This window comes from Pseudopipra pipra, chromosome 3 (genome assembly GCF_036250125.1).
Source record: "Pseudopipra pipra isolate bDixPip1 chromosome 3, bDixPip1.hap1, whole genome shotgun sequence".
In the NCBI taxonomy this organism is placed as follows: Eukaryota; Metazoa; Chordata; class Aves; order Passeriformes; family Pipridae; genus Pseudopipra; species Pseudopipra pipra.
The window spans coordinates 48014265-48035240 of record NC_087551.1 but is presented as its reverse complement, the minus strand read 5'-3'; the positions used below and the strand labels follow the sequence as shown (position 1 = coordinate 48035240).

Sequence of the window (20976 nt, the reverse complement as noted above, 5' to 3'; positions counted from 1 at the left end):
TCTAGACCACACCAGTTTCTCCATGCATTAATAACTCTTGCAGCCAGAGAGCCACATTGCTGCCGTTGCTTCCTCAGTCTTCATTCCTAACGGGCCTAGTTTTCTGCTCTCTCCCAAGATTTCACAGCACATTTCAAGTGACTTGTTTAAAACTCCATTAAAGTTTTCCAAACAGGATTTCTCAGACTCAGTCACCAAGCCACAGAATGGGTCAGGTTGGAAGGGACCACAGTGGGTGGTCATCATAAAGGACATTGCATACAATTACATCCAGACAGTTCTTGTGTATCTCTAGTGAGGGGGACTCCACAACCTCTCTGGGCAATCTGTTCCAGTGCTCAGTCACCGGCACAGTGAAGTTCTTCCTCATATTCAGGTGGAACTTCCTGTGCATCAGTTTCTGCCCGTTGCCTCGTGTCCTAGTGCTTGGCACCACCGACAAGAGCCTGGTTCCATCCTCTTGGCACCCTCCCTTCAGACACTTCTAGACACTGATGAGCTCCGCTCTCAGTTGTCTCTTCTCGAGACGAATCCCCTGAGCTTTTCCTCGTAGGAGAGATGCTCCAGTCCCTAACCCTTTGTTGCCCTCCGCTGGAGCCGCTCCAGGACACCCCAAGCCACTCACAGCGCTCCCCACGGGGCGAGCCCCCGCACACCCCACACGCCAAAGGCCGGCACGGCACCGCCCCGACTCTGCTCCTGGCAGCTCCCAGCTGCGCAGGCTGCGCTCCAGAGGAGGGATGCCCCATCCCCGGGGCTCCCGGCGCCCCCACGGACAGACACACAGACACAGACACAGACACAGAGTGCGGATATCGCGGTCCCAGTTCCGGATCGCGGAGTGGCTCCGCCCGCCCGGCCGCGGGGGGGCGCGTCACGTGCGCGCCGTGCCCGCACATGGCGCCGGTCACGTGAGGGGGCGGGAGCGCGCGGCCGTCACATGACGCGCGGCCGGCCGCCTGCCGTCCCGGGGTACCGCCGGCTATGGCGCCCGTGGCCCCGATGGCGCCCGTGGCCCCGCTCCTCGTCATCGCCCTCCTGGCGCTCTCCCCGCCGCCAGGGGCGGCCGCCGCCGCCCTCAGCGACCCCTACCGGCAGCTGTGCAGGTGGGCGGCCGGCGGGACGGGAGGGGGCGGCGGGAGAAGGGCTGTAGCCGAGGGGATGCGGGGAGAGGGGGCTGTCCCGGTGCCCGTGCCGCCCCTGCCCTCTGCGGGGCCGCAGGAGCGCAGCGCCTGCGCTCGGCACGGTGGGCTCGGCAGGGCGGGCCCAGCCCCCCGGGCGGCCTGAGCGGGCGTTTTGGTGGCCGGTTGCAGGGAGGGTGAGGCCGGGGAGCGGCGGGCGGGTGTCCCGGGTGGGGGCCGAGGCTGGCCCGTGGCGAGCGCCCAGCGGGGCTGGGGGGCTGGAGGAGCCCTCCGGTGGGCTGGGGGGTTTCGGCGGCGTGGGGCCGGTCCCCGCCGGGACCTCCTCGCGTCGCTCTCTGCAGACGGAATTTGCAGATGAGAAGATGAGGAGACTTACTCTGTGCAAGTCGCCTGTAGTCAGGACTGCTGGTTTGTGCCACTGTGGCCATTCTAGTGTGGGAAAAACCCAAAGTGGTTTGGAAGGGAGGTCACTTGATAGTCACTTGATACTAAGGGTATCATCACGTGCCATTAAGTTACTTATAGGTGAGTTAAGAAAGCTTTGAGAAGTGCTATGTCGAAATGGCACTATTCTTCGTGTTTTGGCATGTTTCTAGTCTAATTTCAGCCATGAATTTAGTCTGACACTAATATCTTGCTGGTCCTAATTTCTTCATAATTGACGTGGAATACGCAGAGCACATACCAAGAACATGTTATCTCAGTCAGTGGCACTGGACAGGCACCAATGTAACACGGTGAATGTAGCACTGAGGGCAGAGTTTGGATTGCTGGAGGGAATAGGTTCTCTGCCTGGTGGAATTTGGGTTATGATATTGTTAAATAATGAAAAATAGGTTTGCTTGCAAAATTAACCCATGAGGCTGGCAAAATATGGTTTTGTCAGATGGCCAGCCTAGTTGTAGAATTGGGACAGAAGCGAGAAACTATTCTGTAGCTTCTGGAGGGACTTTAACTCCTGACAAGCCATTTTTTAAATAAAAAACACACTAAATGATTTGGTTCTCAAGCAGTTCCTACTTAGAGAAGTATGTTAAGTCCCATCAATATCTGTCTTGGTTTTGTTGCATGTCTGTGAGGAGAGGAATATTTGAGAGCGCCTTAAGGAGACGTGCAGTCTCTTTTTGGATGCAAATTACTTCAGCTAGTTTCATTTTGTTGCTGGCAAGTGAAAATAGTTTGCAAATAGATAGCACAATCAGCAGTTTTCCTTTTAAGATGGACCACTTCAAAAAACTTGCATTTTCTGTTGTGCCATGGCTTTTGTGCCAACTGCTTTGAAGGACCTATACCTAGTAATCTAGAATGGGTAAAGGAAAAAAGAAGAACCTATGGTCTGATAGGTGGGAAGTCCCCGTGGGGTTGTGGTTAAGTGTCTTCTTAGGTACCGTTGCCAAAAATCTATATCAAGTGAGTGATGATACAGGTAACACAAACACACTACTGTTGTATGTCTCAGCTGACAGATACAGTGAGGGTGTGCAGGACAAGTCCCTGGCCAACCTATTTTTGTACTGGCTTAAGACAAGGTTTTTATTTTTTACAACTGCTAAGAAAACAGTGTCCTGGCTTTTATGTGTTATAATAGATGGGCCTGGTGAAACTGCAGCAGCTTCTATGTCTGGTGTGTGAATGTCAAGGTGGGCAAGGAAGAAAACTGTTGGGAGTTAGAAGAGGCACTGGCTCTCCTGTAAGTAAGAGCAGGAAAGCTGTTTTGCAGGGAGGAGGAAAGCTGTCAAAACTGTTTTGCGCAAGAACTGTGGCATGAGGCTACTTAAACTTGAGCTGGTGGTTTTCATTGTTTGTTTTGTATAGCCTTACTGCAGTATGCTTGGACAGTCTGGGGAAAGAAGAAAACCTTTAATTGTCTGAAACTTTGCCTAATGTTATGGATTCGGTAACTGATTTCATTTTGCTTTCTCCTTTGTTCATGTGAGCTCTGACAGCTGACTGTGCTGTCATGTGACTTGCAGTTGGAATTCTCATTTTATCTTCTGCGTAGAGGTTTCTCCAGGATTGCTGCAGTATGAGCACCTGGGAAAGAATACAGGGAACTGGTTGGATATAAGAAGTTGCTAGTTCATTTGGTTTCTTTCTCCGTTTTTCTTATTCCCTTTATGTTTTTCATGTTACAATGCAGGAAATATTCTGGAGTTGGACTTAAATAACTGTTCACAAAATTAACTGTACTTCAGTAGAAAGCCTGACGTAACATTGGGGGAGTTACTGGAAGTTTCTTTCTGTCCTTTCTGAAAAATTTGTAGAAAATGCTTTGGTTGTGATGGTAGAGCAGCAAATACAAACTGCATCCTCTGTGTGCTGTTTTGCCTGAAAATTTACTCTGGATGAGAGGTGATTTAATGACAGGTGATGTTTTTGCTCCCTTGCAAGGATAGGAGTTGTTGCATAACTTCAATGATTTTTAGACTTGTGAATGGAAGGAAATCTCAAACTGCTGTACAACACAGGATTGCTGTCACGCAGACTTCCATTTTTGGGGTTGTAAGTCAATTCTACTTTACATTTAATGTTATGGTTTTTAATAACACTCCTAGAGCTGACTGTATGATGTACAGTTCTGTTCATCCAGACATCGTCTCTTCAGCCTTTGTCATGAAACCACAACTCTGCTCATGTGTGCTGCTTGAAACCCTGGGGTTAGCATTCAGCTTGGCCCTGGTGAAGAAGCATGTGCTGACTACAGAGAGGTGACGTTTGGGTGCACTTGCTCAGCTCTGTTAAGTGCTTTGACATATTGAAGAGGGAGATGTAATAAATAAGTTATTACTGGACTTATTTGCCTGTATGCATGGTTGCTTCACGTGCCTGGGAAGCTCTCATTATAATGGTGTGAATGTGATTTCTCAGCACATGAGCCTGCAATAGTTCTTGTGTACTTCAAATTGCTATCCCTTTTCTTAGGCATTCTGTAAAATGATGTAATAGATGTGGTTTAGTGTGCAGCATGAAAGACCAGATGTCTTTTGGATGGAAAAAGCCGAAGAGCTTGCGGTGTAGCTGTAAGGGTATTACACGTTACATGTTCTAGAAAACTTGTCTGAAGACATATGGTGTGCATGATAGTTGGAAAAGGTGATGGGTAAGCTCGGGCAGAACTAAGCATGGGTGGGGATGTATTAAAAAATCTCTTGTAGCGTAGCAATGGCTGTACTTTGTGCCATTCAAGCTTGCATTTGCTGTAAGGAGAGATTGCTTTGACTGGAGATTTCTTTACCATACATATTTGTGTGACAATGGTAGCCACATCTAATAGTGATTTCTGTGGTGAGTGAGCTGCAAGCTTCAAATTCGCAGTGACCATCCTGGAAATTTTGCTGGTTGAAACTGCTCATAAAGAACTTCAGATACTGTTGAATCTCTTCACTGTTCTGGTAGCTGAGGAGCTTCCGTGCACAAAATTCTGTGGATGGATAGTCATGATAGTCATATATGGAGCTGCTTTCTAACTGTGGTTGTAGGTTGCCTTGTCTTTCTGCCAGATTGTCTGTGTAATAACCCCTCAGCAAAAGGAGCCGTTTCAGTGCATTCCCCGAGAGGAAACTATGCTTTACAGCTGTTTGGAGCAGGGTGTACTGTTCTTCCTAGCAGTCATCCCTTGGGTAACAGTTTAAGAACCAAAAAGCTTGAACCATAGTTGTGAGAATGGTGGCAATAGTCTTTCTGGTACTCTGCTGCATTTGAAGTGGTTCACTAGTGCTCAGACTCTCTGGCGTGGGGACACGTGTTGTGACAACCGATAGCCATCTGCACCTCGTCTGACTCCAGTGCATCAGCTGCTGATCACAAGGGAAAAAAAAAAAAGTGGAGCTCTTATTTGATTTTAAAGCTTGCTGAAAAATAGTTTCATTTTCTTTTTCATGCTTTTGCTTCAGTGTCTTAAAACAACACTAGGTAGTTGGAAAGGCTGACCCGCAGGCAAGGTTATTCCCAGTATCTTGCTTGGACCTTGCTTGCACAACTGTTTTTGACAGTGGCCTGGGCTAGCCCTGCCTCCTTCCCTGCCTCCAGCTGCTGGTTCATGGCCAGAAACTACTGTAAGCCAGACTGGGAACTGGTGAGGCTCAGTCCCTTCTCCACTCACACACACCTGTTGTTTTTGCTGAGTTAATTTCGAGAGAGGACAGTCCCTGGGCCCAGCTTGTGTCGGGTGCTGGGGCCAGCAACACTGTGTAGAGACAGGAGGAGAGCCTGCCCTGGGGGCATTGACGTGGGTGTGTGTTTCATACCTCGTAACTGTGGGATAGTTCACAGTTGGGTTTATAAGAAAAGAGGAGTCATGCTGAGGTTTCAGCAAAAGTAACTGACAGTTTTAATCAAGGCAGACACCATGTTTGAGCCCAGATCTTGAGCTGCACCAGAAATGGTTGCTTGAATGGTTTAATGTGTGAGGTAGCAGCTGTATTAAGCCCCCTGGATCAGAGGGTGCATTGCACCCCACCCCATGACCACAGCTGTTACTTTTTAAAGCTGTTGGTATAGCAGCTCCCTAAACTAGCTCAACTGCATGGAATGCAGGATAGCATAAGCCCTTCAGACAAGATAACTTCGTCTGGCTGTGGTGAGGAGGTAGTTACATCAGGCATCACCACTGGTGGAGGAGGGTGCTCAGCAAGCTGGAGGAAGCCAGTCCATGTGACTCACATGGCCAGGATGGGCAATGTGATTGCCAACAGATTGTTTCCATTATGGGTTGCAGTGGAGAGGTCAGCTTGTATCTTGTTGGAAAGTAGAGCAGATGCAACTTGAAACTATTCCCAGGTACTGATTTAATGCCAGGAGCCTTTTCTCGTGAGAGAAATAATTCTTGCTTTTACTGTGAAAGTTTATTTTGTATCTCTCTGAGAACAGCTGCTTATGCTACCTCTAGGCTGCTGTTACTCCCAATGCATAAATCCTACCTTGCTCCTTACACACATTTTTAGAAAAAAACAACCTCCGTATAACTTCCTTGAAAGTAATGCTACTCTGAAACTGCACTAGATTTTCATTTATATGTGCCCTTGAAGTTGTGTTTTGGAACATGATTAAACGTCAGATTTCTTATTTCCTTTGTGTGGAAATAACCTTCCCTGTCCAGGTGCCTGTGAAAGGGTGGAGGGAAGGACTGGCTTCAGAGACTGCTTTGCTTTTGTTCTCTAAACTGCTCGTCTTGTTTCTCTTTTGCTTCTGGCCTGTGGGTGAACTGACTCGAAGCTGTTGATTTCCTCTGTTTCATAACATGTAACTGGGAAAGAAAACCCTTAGTCTCTGACTGATAATTCTGTTGTGTGAGGGACTTATCTGTTTTTGAATGAAACAAGAATTTTTTAACTTACCAGTTCTCTATAAAAAACCAACACACTGAAGAAACACTCCAGCTTGATCAAAGCCTTTGTACTGTAGTATTATTTGTTACATTTTTGTCATGTGCCAAAACCAGTCAACAAAGAGTACCGGAGCCCTTGAGAAATTTTCAGTGAAATGGTGACTTTCTGGGGCTTCATTGTGAAGAAGTTGGGTTTGGATTGAAACACATTTTGTCTTGGATGTAAAACCAGGTTTAGCCTTTCTGTTTTCAGAGCCCTTGAAGATAGTCAGGTTCTTCCAACTTTTTATGTTTGTATTGTCAAGCTTTTTCCCATTGCTGAACTTGGTTATTCTGTAGCTTAATTATCATCTTCATCCTGCATCAATTTTGCCTTTATCCACTTCAGAAACACAAGAGACTAGCTCAGAGAACTAATCAGTACGATTGTAAAATGTCAGATATGCCTGCTTATGAGGAAAGAATAATGGCAAGTGTTTGTCTAGGATTGAGACACAGTCCTTGAATATATAGTTTTATTGGTGTCTTGGGTATGACTCAGTACCTGGCAAGTTATTTTTGAACCTTATTAGAATATAAAGGCATATTATATATGAAGATTTTCATCTTAGTTTTTTGAGTTCACAGAGAGAACTCTCTTGCATTTGTCCCTAACTTGTTCCAGCCATTAGCATACTGAAATTATTACCGCTGCTGTAGTACAGGGAAGCCAGGGGACCTGTAGTCAGTAATTAAAATGGAAAACTATGTGATATTTTACTGCTGACTCTTTGATTAAATATGGGATGCACTGGGTTTGAGAGGAGTTCTCAGAGGTTTTAAAATCTAGAGTAAAGTAGCTGAACTGTTGCTTCCCCTTTCTTACTCAAGGACTGGACTTCAGAGTGGAACAAGAATGATTTCCCTTTTTAGGAGGATCTGGGGTATGATAGTGGCAAGTGGTGCAACACCTATGAGCCAGAGATTAAGACAAACAAACCTTACAGGTGAAGCTTCACATCAGTTTAGATTTCTAGATTAAGACATGTTTCTGTGGATCAGTTACTCACTCTATGTGAGTTGTAAATAATAGGAATGCCTAATAAGTCACTGTGCTGTCCTCAGTTTTTTGATGTGATGAGTCTATATTAATCCTACTGAAGTTTCCACTGGGGATAGAAGGGAAGCTGGAGAATCTGTTGTGTTACAAAAATCCATAGTGTCCAGAGGATGCAGGCTGCTGCCAGTGCCAGAAGAGGAGTAGCTGAGCCAAGCTGATGGCAAACATTTATTGAGCTGTGCTTCTTTAACAGAGCTTGGCCAGAGCACTCTGCTAGTAAGCCAGGCTGTCTAAAGAGTTCCTGGCTCTAAACTAGCTGACCTGGGCCTGCCTCAAAACTGAGTGATGCTGCATCATGTGACTGACCACATCTCACTGCAGTCCTAGTGCCTGCTGTGAGGGGAAGAGACTCCTTGCTTTACCTCTGAACTATGCTTAATTTAATTTTTTTTCTGCTGTTACTGTGATTTATTCCCCGTTGTATTTAACCAGAGCTTTGTGTTCCTTTCCCAGTTTCTAGACAGCTGACTTTCTGATATGGCTGTAGCTAGATAGTGTGATCTTTCACTGCATCTCTTGTGGATAGCTCTGCTTGGTTTCCAGCTTATGACATTACCCTTCAGAAACTGTCCTTCTGATACATATATAGATATGTATATATATAACATGTAAAATGCATAAAGGTGCAGCTAGGCCCTAATAAGCACTATTAGCATCTTTTAGCCTGAATGCTGTGAGAATCTCGACCCCATTTTGATCCTGAAGCTGGGTGGCTCCACTGCGGACAGGCAGGATGAAACTTAGACTTAGCACTTCTGCCACTGTTATTGGGTATTGCTAAAGTGCAGTAGTGTGGGGCCTGCCAAAGATGTCTGAGAAATTTATCAGGCTGTCAAGGAAAAAGGATGACTGCGGTGATATACCTAGTCAGAGTGGTTTTCAGAGATTTGACAGGGAAGAATGTGTGATTGAGTGTTCAAGACAGGGAAAAACGGACCTGATGTATGCTCCACAAGTGGTTAAATATGTTCTTGGTCCCTCCACCATAGCAATTATTTCTGGTATTTACAAATATAGAGCACAAATATGAATCTCAAGTTAGTGGTGCTCTTAGCTTTAAACTTCGTTATTTCAGGGACTAATATCTAGAGGGTGACAGTTAGGATAACATGAATACCAACTAACAGGCTTTTTTTTCTTTTCAGTTACACTTGGAAAGCAATTGATACAGACAAAGAGGTAGTTTACAAAATAAACTTCTGTTATGGTGTTGAGGAGTGTGGAAGCACAAGTGCAGTCTGTGCCTATGACATCAAAAAGAAGACCTATGTGTCTGTAGGTAAGTAAACAAGTGTCTTTCCTTCTAAGTAGTTCACAGTCATGTTAGTGGATGGTCTTATAACTATTGCAAACTGTGTTAGCAAAGATTTTTTTCTTTGCTTCTCAGAACAGTGTAGAACTTTGTTCTGTTGAGGATTTACTGGGATTTGGGAAAACATGATCTGGTTGTAGATAACCACAGTATGGGACAGTGAAACATATCTTATGGTCTAGTTAACTGTAATCTAGTGTGAAACTATGCAAGGCTATCTCAAGTAGAAATAAGTGCATCTATCTGTGGCAGGATATGCACTATGCACAGCTTTGTTTGAAGCTCAATACTGAGCACAGTAGTGGATGGAGCTTGATTTATAGCTCTAAACTATGCCACAGCCTAAACTGATGTAACTTCAGCATTTTGTTCAGAGTCAGGTTGCTCTCTGTAATGCAGACTTGGAGTACTGCTACACTTCTGAGGTGTCATCCTTAAGTTGTTACACACAGAAAGGAAGTCAATTGCAAGCAGTCCTGTGGTTTCGATTACGCTTGTGAAAGCTGGTGACTGCTTCAGTAGATCACAGATGTCCTTGGTATTCTGAGGAGTGGTGAGCTTGTGCATGCTGATCTAAATACGAAGCTGGCATATTCCTGTCCACATGCTTGCATATGATTTTATCAGTCAGAAGCACCTTGTGCTCTGAACATTATTTGTGTACTTATTTTCATGGATGTTTGTCACTTTCAAAGTTGCTTTTCTGTTTTGGCTAATGAAACAATAATACATGAATATTGATCAAAAGGCTTTCTGATAGTTGACTGTTACTTCTAATAGAATAAAGCAATAGCTTTCTGAAGAATAGTATCTCTTCAGACTGCCTCTTAGTATCTGCAGATCCAAAGTCTGATTTAGCATGCTTGCCAGTCTTGCCTACCATTGGCAGGCAGTTCTTACAAGAAGCTGTGAGTCTTCAGTAAAGGTGTTTGAGCCTGAACTGCTGGAAGATGGTGTGGAGGAAGATGTCTCTCACCTGTATGCCGATGCACAGCAGCTAACTGCTTTCTGTTCTCTCCCTGCCTCTCTGCTAACAGAGATACTTTGGTTTCAGTCTCGGGTCAATCAGTATTTTTCAAACAAACTGTTAGTGTTGGAACCCAGGCTTACAGAGTTGCTGAGTGCCTGAATAAAGGTATATCCAAACCCCAGTTTTCTGGGATGACTGGTTAGATCACGTTTATGTTCAAACTACAATTGCATGTAGTAGCATCCTCTCTGAGGATTGTGACACCTCAGAGCTTTTGATGCTGTTAATGTTTCATTCCTAAAATGTACAGCAAGAATTTTGTTTCCTACTGATGTAGGTCTCAGCTCCTATGCAGTTGAGGCTTTCAGTTGCCTGCAGATTAGAAAAGAAAGCAGCATCTGAGCATCTGTTTTAACATGCTGCTTTAAGTGAGACTGTAACGTGACAGTTGGAGTGAGCTTGAGGAGGTCTCTTCTTCCCATGGAAGTGTGGGAACTAGAGGCTCGTGTAGGTTTTGTTCCATATTTCTTATGGAAAGAGGAAGGAAGAACAGAGCTGGGTGATGACTATGAGCAGTATCAAATATTCCTCTGTATGCAAACCTTGAATATCTTATTGCTTGACTGCTACTGAATGGAAGAGGATTTAGCAACAGATATGCTGTGGTCTTGCAGAGGCTGTTTGAACAGACTTTCAAAAGTTAATCCGCAAATCCTATTAAAGTAGGCCATGCTTTTAACCACCTTGCAATAAATTAAGAAATCAAGGCAGTGCAGTTAACATTGTCACTGAATTTTGCTTTGTTTTATTGGTCAAATTGTCTTAGTTTTGTTCTTGCTCATGATTGTCTGAGGCTTATTAGTGATGCCTGCCATGCTTCTTCATACTGCCTCTAGTTGCATTGGAGCTTCATCATCATCACACTGAGTTTAAATCATGCTATGGATTATCAAGCTTCTTACTTGTTAAAAAATTAAAAATGTCACTCTTATTGAGAAGAAGAATCTCTTTGATCCAGGTCTAAGCCAGTGTAAATTCCGAGTGTAGATTCCAGTTATTTAAGACAGCTAAACCCACATATTTATCTTCAAGCAATCCAGATGGTATGAGATTAGCTGTACTCAGCTTTGGGGTACAGGTAAAGGACTTTGATTTGGGAGAAGGGCAATTTGTCAGCTTATAAACTTAAAGTTGTAAGCTTTCTTCAAATATGGGCTTAATCAGTTCTGTTCGTTCTTTCAGAAAAAAAGTCACTGCAAACAATTGTTTTGTTTTTAAATATCATCCATGTAGGAAGTGGCAGCTCTCAAAGTGATATGTAGCTCTTAGGTTTAAGAGAGCTGCATGGTACCTTGGCTAGCATCAATGCTGGAACTCAAAACCTGGAGATAGCCTTTTGATAACACAGGAAATACAAAAGTTAGAAACCACATGTATCATCTTTCTGCCCAGTTTTCTGACTTCTTTTAATTTTAAGACTATATTACTTGGATGCAGTATAGTTTTGCTTGCCTTCCATAAGGGGATAACAGGCTGGGCAAAGCTCCAACAAGTGTTTTTAGGGTGAAACATTTGGCCTAGGTGCAAAGCTGCTATCTACAATGATTACAGATTTGACTGGCCTTCTCCCTAGTGTAGACATAAACAAAAATGGAAAGGGGGAAGCTGGTAAATGCGTTTTATAGTGTTCTCTATAGTTTAAGCCAATCTCTTTGAAGAATTAAAATCCAGCTATCAAAAAAAGTAGACAGGCTGGAGTTACCATGTAAGATCGAAAAGGACTTGGTGTTTAATACTAACCAAAATAGGTTTGAGCAGGAACATTTCACTGGCCTGAGCTGGTGCTCATCATGACTTGAAATGTGCTCCACCTTTACCCTTCATGTCAAGTGCTGTGGAGGAGAGGAATATGCAGTGATGCAGCACTGACCTCAGTCTTCATGCAGCACAGAAGCTGTGCTAAAGGGAATGGGAAATGGAGGGGATTTGCACCGAGGCAATAGATATGTGCTGGGTTTGTCTGCAGGCAGTGCCAGTCCCGAGGCATCAGTGGGTTCTTTGTTAAGTAGACTTAAGATTAAGTAGAGCCAGCAATGTGCACTCACAGCCCAGAAAGCCAGCTGTATCAAAAGCAGTGTGGCCAGCAGGTTGAGGGAGGTGGTTCTGCCCCTCTTCTTTGCTCTGATGAGACCCCACCTGGAGAACTGCCTCTGGCTCTGGGGTCCTCAGCACAGGAAAGACATGGACCTGCAGGAGTGGGTCCAGAGGAGGCTCACAGAGGAGGACTGGAGCATCTCTCCTATGAAGAGAGAGTTGAGGTTGTTTAGCTTGGAGAAGACTCCAGGGAGATCTCATCGCAGCCATCCAGTTTTTATAGGGGATTTGTAAGAAGAATGAGGACAGACTTAGCAGGGTCTGTAGTGATAAAACAGGAGGTAATAATTTTAAACCAAAGGAGGGCAGATTCAGACTATGCATAAGGAAGAAATTTTTTAGGATGAGGGTGGTGAGGCATTGGAACAGGTTGTCCAGAAATGTTGTAGATGCCTCATCCCTGAAAGTGTTCAAGGTTGGACTGGACAGGACTCTAAGCACTGAAATAGTTGAAGATTTCCCTGCTCATTGCAGAAAGGTCCCTTCCAAGCCAAGGCACTCTGATAGACTCTTTCTCATCTTGTGCCAATGCTATTTGTATAAATGGCATAAAGGCTGAGAAGCTGATAAATAGAAGCTGGTAGGAGGAAGGAGTGACTTGTGCTTGAAACTAGTTGGTAACAGCTTTCTGTTGGAGTCCTGTAACCCTTGTTCCTAAGGCAGTGACTAGTTTGTAGTAGCACCTGCTGTTGTACTGCTTAAGATTGCAAGTGTTTGCTAAAAGGTAGGAGTGTGATTAGAGATATTCAAACACTATCTTAACTTGGATCCAAGCTTTCAAATTGGAAGAACCACAAGGATCATCCTCGGTTGCATTGTCTTCAGGTAGACTGGTATGTCTGTATACCTTGTGCTTGAAATTAGCCCCTGTCTGTTGAGCTGCTGTGAAGCTATTATATTATGATAACACCCTTTCTTTTTTTTTCCCCTCCATTTTTAAACCCTAGGTGACTTAGGCTTGCTGAGTGTTTCTGAAAGTCTTCTGGAGCTCAACACTACACGTGACTGCTTGCAGCAAGGCAGTAAACACCAAATTCAAAGCAATATTAACTTCCTGTGTGGGAAAACACTGGTAAGTCTAAATCCTCTGCTCTTCAATGGAAATAGAAGGTAATTCTAACTTGCTTTTTAGGGAGACTTGCTGTATTTTTGGATGTACTAATTACTGAACTTCCTAGCTTTAAAGAAAAGCCAGTTATGTTTTAGTGTTAAGGTCATGATTTACTTGGACTTTCAAAATTCAGTCCCAGTAGAAAATAGTTGCAGATCTACAGTTTAGCTCTGATCATGGGCTAATGTTTTTACAGGGATTGCATTGTAGTAGTTTATTAGCGTAATATGGAGGAATGAGTCAACAGTGTACAGGGTGCCATAACAATGTGAGCTGTTGTTTAAATGTTGGCTCTGCCTCAGCTGTGGACCCTAGCATGACTGTTTAATGGAACAGCATTGAGGAAAATGGCTGACCTCTGTTGTGGGTCAGCAGAGTTGACAACAGTGAGTGTTAGGTTTTGTCTTTACGTTGTTGAACTAACAGTGCTTATAGATCCAGCTGAGCTTCTGAGGAAGTAGTTGTTTGTGAGAATCTGCTTGATGTGATTGGAGATCCCTGAAAAGTTTCTAGGGGTGTGCGTTTATGCAGTTCACTTTGGAGTTACACCCCCCACATGCTTAAGAGATAGCACAGCTTGGTTTTCTGTACAGACTGTGATCAGTTTACATATTTATGTATCAGAGAGAAGTATTTACTAGTGCTGCTGTTGGCACTGACAGTGCTATTGCACACCCTCTCTTGGAAATCTAGCCAATTCAAACAAAGTGCCAGTGCAGCAGAGATTTAAATGCTTCCTGTTCTGTTTTAGCACATGATTCTCTAATAAACTAAATTAAAAATTATTGCTCAACTTCAGCTGTAACACCAGATCATAATCTTCAGGCTTGTTTTTTAGGTAGCTTAGTTCTAGTACCTGTTCTTCACATGACCTAGTAAAATGATTTTGTAAGAGTGTCTGGAACAACTTCTTTCCTCGCCTTTTATGGCAGGGTTAAATGGAGAGGCAATCAGTTTAAACATGCTGAAGTGCTTCTAGCTGAGGTGATGGAAGGCAAAGTGAAAAATTTGACTGTTTTCTTTTCTCTGAAGTAGAGCTGTTGAGTTGAACATGAAGTCCTGAACCATGGCACAACTGCCATCTTGAGATATATAAAAATGTGTATAACATGAGCCTGTAAAAATAAGTAGATGAGATCAGAGGTATTCTTTCTGTGTAGCAGAAGAGGCTGCTAATCGGTTGTTTTTGTGGGCTAAAAGAGAGGGAACCTGGTAAACATGCATTGTCTTGCTGTGTTCACATACTTATATGCAATTCTGTTGGTGTTTTCCTTTTTAGTAAGTAGATGTGACTGATGCTTCTACCACTATGAATTGGCATCGTGAACACTTCTAAAAGATGTAGTGCAGTTAGTGCATATTACGACTGGCACACATTAATTTGAGTATTGGTGCATATGCAGGCTAAGGATTTGGCATCGTCCATCTTCCTGAGTTTCCCAAAAAAAGCTATTAAATAACAATTTGCTGTTAGCAAATGCTATTAAGAAACTGTATGCCTTGTTCTGTGGTGTGCTCATTTTTTCTTAATTTCTTGAATGAACTTCTTATTGTCTTCTTACTGTAAAATAATAGTGAAGTCTGTTTTTCACAGATGGATTTTTCCCTCTTTAAATAGGGTACCCCTGAGTTTGTAACAGCAACAGAGTGTGTGCATTATTTTGAATGGAGGACCTTTGTGGCTTGCAAGAAAGACTTGTTTAAACCTGTGAAAGAGGTAATTTATGTACTATCCATGCAGAAGTTACTCTTCACATATTGGATGATTTTAACTTCCTGCCCCTACCCCAAATTAATCCCAACAACTTCATGAACCTATGTTTATATATAGGTTTGTATATATAGGTATATAAAGCATATACGTTGAGGTTGGCAGAGCTGAGAATTTTAAATAACTCTTCAACGTTTTCTGCACACAGGATGGTTGTTTATGGTAAAACTCTTCTAAAAGCTAGAGCAAAACAGCCTAACTTCGGATGCCTGATTTTAAGTCAGCATGTCTAACTTTGAGCTTCCAGAAGTAAAAACCTTTTCCACATACTATCGGGGCTTCATATATGCCTGTTCATAACTTCTCCCTACTTGTGTAGCATAGTTTGCCTGTAATTTTTTGTTTTCTAGGTCCCTTGCTATGTGTTTGATGAAGATTTGAAGAAACATGACTTGAATCCTCTCATCCAAGTTTCAGGACACTACTTGGTGGATGATTCTGATGATGATTCCTTGTTCATAAACATCTGCAGGGACTTAGGTGTGAATGCTTGCTTGTGTCACCTGTCAGTGTATAACTTCCTTGTAGTGTGGCTCTCTGCCAGGGTCTCTATTAAGGTTGTCCTATGTCCAAGGATCAGTATTTTAAGACTTACACTATTCTTTCAAGCTACTTTTGATGATTTGAAGGCTGCTTTCTGTGAAGCCAAAGTCTTACTCCCCAAGTATTGAGGTGGTCAGAGATACACCCTTTCTGAATAGGCAGGTACTGTTAGAAAAAGTGACTTACACTGGACTGAGTGGAAGAGCGCAGCTTATCTTGTACCTGTGTCTGTTTGCTGCCAAATAGAACCAGTATGGTTCATAGGGCTTCATGCGCTCTAAATCTAGTACTTTTGACTCCAGGTTGTTGCTCAGTTCCTGATGAACGTCCTGAGGTGCATCTCTAATACTGTTTAGGTGCTTGCATAAGTACTGGTGGATAGCTAGCATTTTGATATCAGTTGAGAGCTGTATACATAAGGAATTAAACCAGCAAAATCATGTATTTGAAGCTTGCTGAAAAGGCTAGTTTATCTGTGTACTTCCACTGTGCTTTTTACTCTGCAGTTAAATAGGTATTTTGTTGCCCCTGTTAAGGGTTTTGTACTTCTAGTTCTAGTGACAGGTGTATTCTCTTAAACATCCCACTAATCTGAAACTTTTTGCTGTCAGGTTTGAATCAGATGACTTATAAGAACCAAAGAAGAAGAGCCTTCCCTTTGAGGAGGGGTTACCTGTCAATTGTATCATTTTAGTGTTGTGAGGGGAAAAAAAAAAGAAGAAATACTTGGCATGCTTCTAGAAGTTTTCAAAGCCCTATGTATCCAGCATCTGTACAAGCAACTAACTGCAACTACTTTGGCACAAAGGATGAATTTGCTGTCCAAAACTGGGGCAGCATGAACATAAGCACTCCAGGTTTAGTTTTGTCAGTCTCACATTTTCATGTAGCCCATTTTTTAAAAGTACTTTTAGACAAGGTAAAGCAATGAATGATAAGTGAACCCACAGATAAAGTGGCAGGATATTTCAGGTGGTAGAGCAGGGCTTAAAAACTGAGTTTTATAATCTATTTTCTGTTTTCTGTAACCAGGAAGTTCAAGTGGAGAGACCAAGAACTGCCCTGTGGGCAGCGCTGCTTGCTTGTTACACAAAGGTCGGGCGTATGATGTTGGTCATCCAAAGGAACAGCTGAAACTCCACGGCAAAGACAGGTATGTAATTTTTGTGGTGATACTACTGTGGACACTTCTCAGTCATCTGGGCTGGAAACAATATTCTTGCTAACAGATGAGTCTTCTAAAACTTAACAGTAATACCGCTCCAGTGCTGAAGCATTGGTGGGAAAAAATTCTTCAGATACTGTCAGAGCAGTCTTTTTCAGGCCTTCTGTTGTACTGCTATAACAGATCAAAGTTTCTCCTTCATTGTGAGACTACACAACTGAGTGTAGAACTGGTGTTCTCTGCCCACAGGCAGCAGTAAGATTTGACCCTGTCTGCCTGCTGTCTGAGGGCCCACAGGGTTAATGCGTTTGGCTCTCAGTGGTTTTATGCACTGTACTTGACTCGCTCTGCTGCCCAGAAGTACTTTAAAAGTTGAGAATAGGGCCAGATGTTGCCCTTCTGTGTCTTTTGCATTAAGGAGTTCTTAACAGAAGAAATTGATAAACAATGCAAGGCTTATTATCCTGGTGGTGGCAAAGCTGGGACTACAAAAAACTGTTTCCTTGTTGCTGCTTCTGTTCTGCTTGCTGCCTTTTCTGCTGGAAATAAATTTGAAATAAAAACAAAACTGCAACAAAACCAAATCACAAGCAAACAAAAAAACCCAGCCAAAAAAGCTCTCAATCCAATGTGGCTCAGGGGACTTACTTAGCATGCTGATCTTTGTGATCTTTGGGTCATCTGAGCCCGCTTACCTTGTCTGTAGGGTCAATAGTACCCCATCGACTGCTGCAGTACTGTTTTATCTCAGATGCAAGCTGAAGAAAACAAGCAGAATAAACAAATAATAGGGAGGCCAAAGGTTCTGACCTGTCTGTGATAAGGTTGAGGGTTTTATTTTAATTTACAGATGAAATTGTTAGTCCTTGTTTCATGCTGGGTGAAAAGCCCTACAACCAAGTGGCTGACATGTTCTGTACCAAGGCAGAAGCTTATATCTGAGCAAGCACAATCTTATTCTAATATTAAATGCAACTAGTACTCTACAAAAGTGCCTGACAAGCAGGCTTTATTTTATTCCCCTTTAGAATTAAAAAGCTCTTCATTGCTTGAGGAATATATGTGTCCTCAGGTATAGAAAGGCCAGTTGGAGGTGTGGCTAACCTGAAGCCAGACTGTCACCCTTCTGCGAGCTTTCTGCCTGTTAAACTGTATAGAACATAAATGCTTAGTTGGAAAGTTGTGTTGATCTCCTTGCTCTCTCAGACAAGTCGCCTTGCTCTTTGTCTTTCCTTGTCAGATAATTATCATGTTTCATTCTCCTGCCTCACTTGATCTGATCCAGTTGCCTTGCTCCTCTCAATTTGCTGATGGGTTCATCTTGCTCTTAATTCTGGGGGTAGAATGGAAAGAGTTTATACATACAGAGGTGGTAAAGTGTAGGAATGTGGTAAACCAAAGTGGTTATTACTTTCAAAAGCTGCAAGACTGTTTACCAAGTCTCCTCTCTAGCAGTTTGAGCAGAAAGCTGAGAGTGTTCTTGTGACTGTCAGCTAAATTCTTGCTACAATGTGTGTTAAAAGGCATTCAGCACAGTCTTAACTGGGGTACTGTATTAAGTAATTTTGCTGGAACTGTTTGAGTCTTTGTTTTTTGTTAACTGTAAGACTGAAGGAATGAGAACCCCCATAAAAGTTGCTTTCAGGAGCAGGGCTACTTTGGTATGTTCTTCCTGAGTATCTATCAGGGAGTGGGCAAATAGCCTTCTTCTGTACAGTTCACAGTGTCTTAATTGGTGTTTTTTTGGTTTGTTGTTTTCTATTTCTAGGCTGGTATTGAGTTATGAGAGAATATATAGTGATGGAGAAAAGCCAGACTTCTGCCTAGACCATAACCCAGCAGTGACAATCACTTTTGTTTGTCCATCAAAGAGGGGAGAAGAGGTAACTTTGCTGTTTAACTGTTTGACTTTTGTGTGCATTTTTATCTTTCATTTTAATTCAGGGCTGAGGAAAACATAAATATTCATGGATTGTAGATTATGAAGAGTGTGAAATCTTATAGCTTATAGCTGTTGCATGTAACTCTTCTTTATTAATCTGTTCTTCCTCAGGGGAGAAAGAAAAGCTAGTAAGTGTTATTGCATAGCAAAAGTCACTGAGCAGCCTCCTGAATTCTTTTTAATGTAAAGTAAAATCTTTAGTGTTAAGCCACAACTCAATTTTTGCAGGACATTGTTTTAGCCTAGCTTCAGTGCAGTATGATGATCACTTTGTTGTGATGCTGGGTAATTTCAGCAACTTACACAGCTTGAATTGGGCCAAAGTGACTATTGCTAATGGTCTGCCATTTCATACAGTGGTGCTTTTCGTTGCAGTTTAGTGAAGGAGGAACTCTTATCTAGCTAATTCTTGGTTTAATGTTCTGTCCATCATCTGACCTGGATAGGTACCATACTTCACCCTCATTGCTGCAGAAACAAACCATAGGCTCTTGTCCACTGTGACTTTGTAATGCCTTGCTACAGCTATGCACACTTGTAGTATGGTAGTATTACTAATGATACTTGTGCCTGTAACTTACCTCATACATACCTGTGTATCTGCCAGTTGTTCTAGTGGATGGCAGAAAGACAGATTTATCATACAAAGTGGATTTCTAATGTTTCATTTCAAAGCGAGGAAAACTGCTTCTCCCAGGATGTGCAAAAATTTCGCTATAGAAAACTCATCTGACAGAAGTGTTGGTTGAAGAGTTCTCAAATGTCTTTCAGTCTTGATTTGAACCGAGGGAATCAAAGTTGCTAGAACACCAGGGTCTAAAAGTCTGCTTTGCCTTCAGAGAACACTTGATCTCTGCTCCCCTCATTGTGGACTTCTCTGAGGCAAACACAATCCAGGCAATCCAAGCTGTGCTTAGCCATTTGGGCTCACATCTCTACTTTTCCCACCACATTAAGTAAAAAAAAAAGTGGAGAAAAAAAAAAAAAGCACTATAACTTCTGCTGTCCATCTGCTAATGCCCCATACTTCTGTTTAGACTTCAACTAGTTTGCCACATCATTTATAAAACGTGTTTTATTTTTTTCTCAGCAGCTGTTTCTGAGAGGTTAGAAACAATGTTTGCACATCTTAAGCAATTTACAGGTGAAGTAGTTGTTACTGATCCTAAAGGAATGTGACACTATTGCTTTAACAATTATATTTCAAATAAGTCTACTTATAACTTAAATTCTGTTCACTTCCGTATCAGAGTGCAGGTCCCAAACTCACAGCAAAAACAAATTGCCGGTATGAAATTGAGTGGGTTACTGAATATGCCTGTCACAGGGATTACCTGGAGAGTAAGGACTGTCTTCTTACTAATGAGCAACATGATATCTCCATTGATTTAAGACCGCTTACTCAATTTCCTGGTAAGCTCACTATTTTTCTTTTTTGTTTGTGGTTGTTACTAACCAGTTTTGCGGTTCCATGTTTAGAGACAAGAAAAATGTCCTAGATATTTGGAGTTTCATGTCTGTTCTGATACGTGTTAGAACACTTTTCTGTTTGTCATTAATTCAGAGTATGTCACGCCATATGTCGCCAAAGATGACAAGGAGGAGTATTACTTTTACTTGAACGTATGTGGGAAAACTACTGCAGGTAACTGCAAGGACGGCACAGAATACATTTCATCTTGCCAAGTAAAACCTTCAAGTAACCAGCAAAAAGTGGCAGGAAGATTTCAGAACCAAACACTAAGGTGTGTAAATGCTCTTTAGTCCTTCTAACTGGTCTGATTTGACAGATCTTTGTTTCCTATTTTGATGCTCTTATTTGTCATGTAAGCAATATTTGACACAAAATGCAAGTGTTTTTGCTCATTTTTGGTAGAAAACTTTAAAAGTATACCAAGATAGAGTTAGCAATTAGAGGAGCCAATGAGGTGTGCAGAGGCCATTGTCTAGACAGGAAGAGACTTTCACTGACTTTTTTTGTCAGAATTGCAGATTGTGCTGTACTGCCTCTTGCACGCCTTGAGTTTTCTGTGTCAGGTGGCAGCAGAAGCTGATTCTCAAGGGGCATATGTGGACAATAGTTGGCATGAGATTGAAGCAGAGATTAATTCACCTAGATATGATCTTCCGTTTTTGCCTGTAAGCACGTGATCTTCAAAGAAGTAGGACTTCCTTCACCTGCAAAAATAGCCACACAATAAACTAATGAGAATACATATTCCACCACACCTAGAATAGCTTTAGAGCATTCTTTGAACTCTATAGAAATTAATGAAAAGTGACCAGAAAACTCAGTGGATGCAAGCCTTTGTTGCAGTAGAAATGTCAGTATTAATGTTGAACAAGCATTTGTTTTCCCTTAGAGTGGGAAAATTAATGAATAAACGAGAGTGTGGTTTCTGTTATGTGAAGAACACTGTGTGATTGTGTCTGATCCCATG

The 20976-nt window shown here is 42.5% G+C and overlaps 1 protein-coding gene across 1 annotated transcript in view; it reads left to right on the top strand.

The window, feature by feature from the left end:
* Positions 1-939: 939 nt before the first annotated feature.
* Positions 940-20976, top strand: part of IGF2R (insulin like growth factor 2 receptor) — a 57412-nt gene continuing 37375 nt past the window's right edge. Inside the window, exons 1-9 of the mRNA XM_064648998.1 lie at positions 940-1106; positions 8713-8846; positions 12951-13075; positions 14733-14831; positions 15236-15365; positions 16461-16581; positions 18362-18476; positions 19786-19948; positions 20100-20280. Coding sequence (XP_064505068.1) covers positions 985-1106; positions 8713-8846; positions 12951-13075; positions 14733-14831; positions 15236-15365; positions 16461-16581; positions 18362-18476; positions 19786-19948; positions 20100-20280 — 1190 coding nt within the window. The 5' untranslated portion in view covers positions 940-984. The remainder of the gene's footprint in view (positions 1107-8712; positions 8847-12950; positions 13076-14732; positions 14832-15235; positions 15366-16460; positions 16582-18361; positions 18477-19785; positions 19949-20099; positions 20281-20976) is intronic.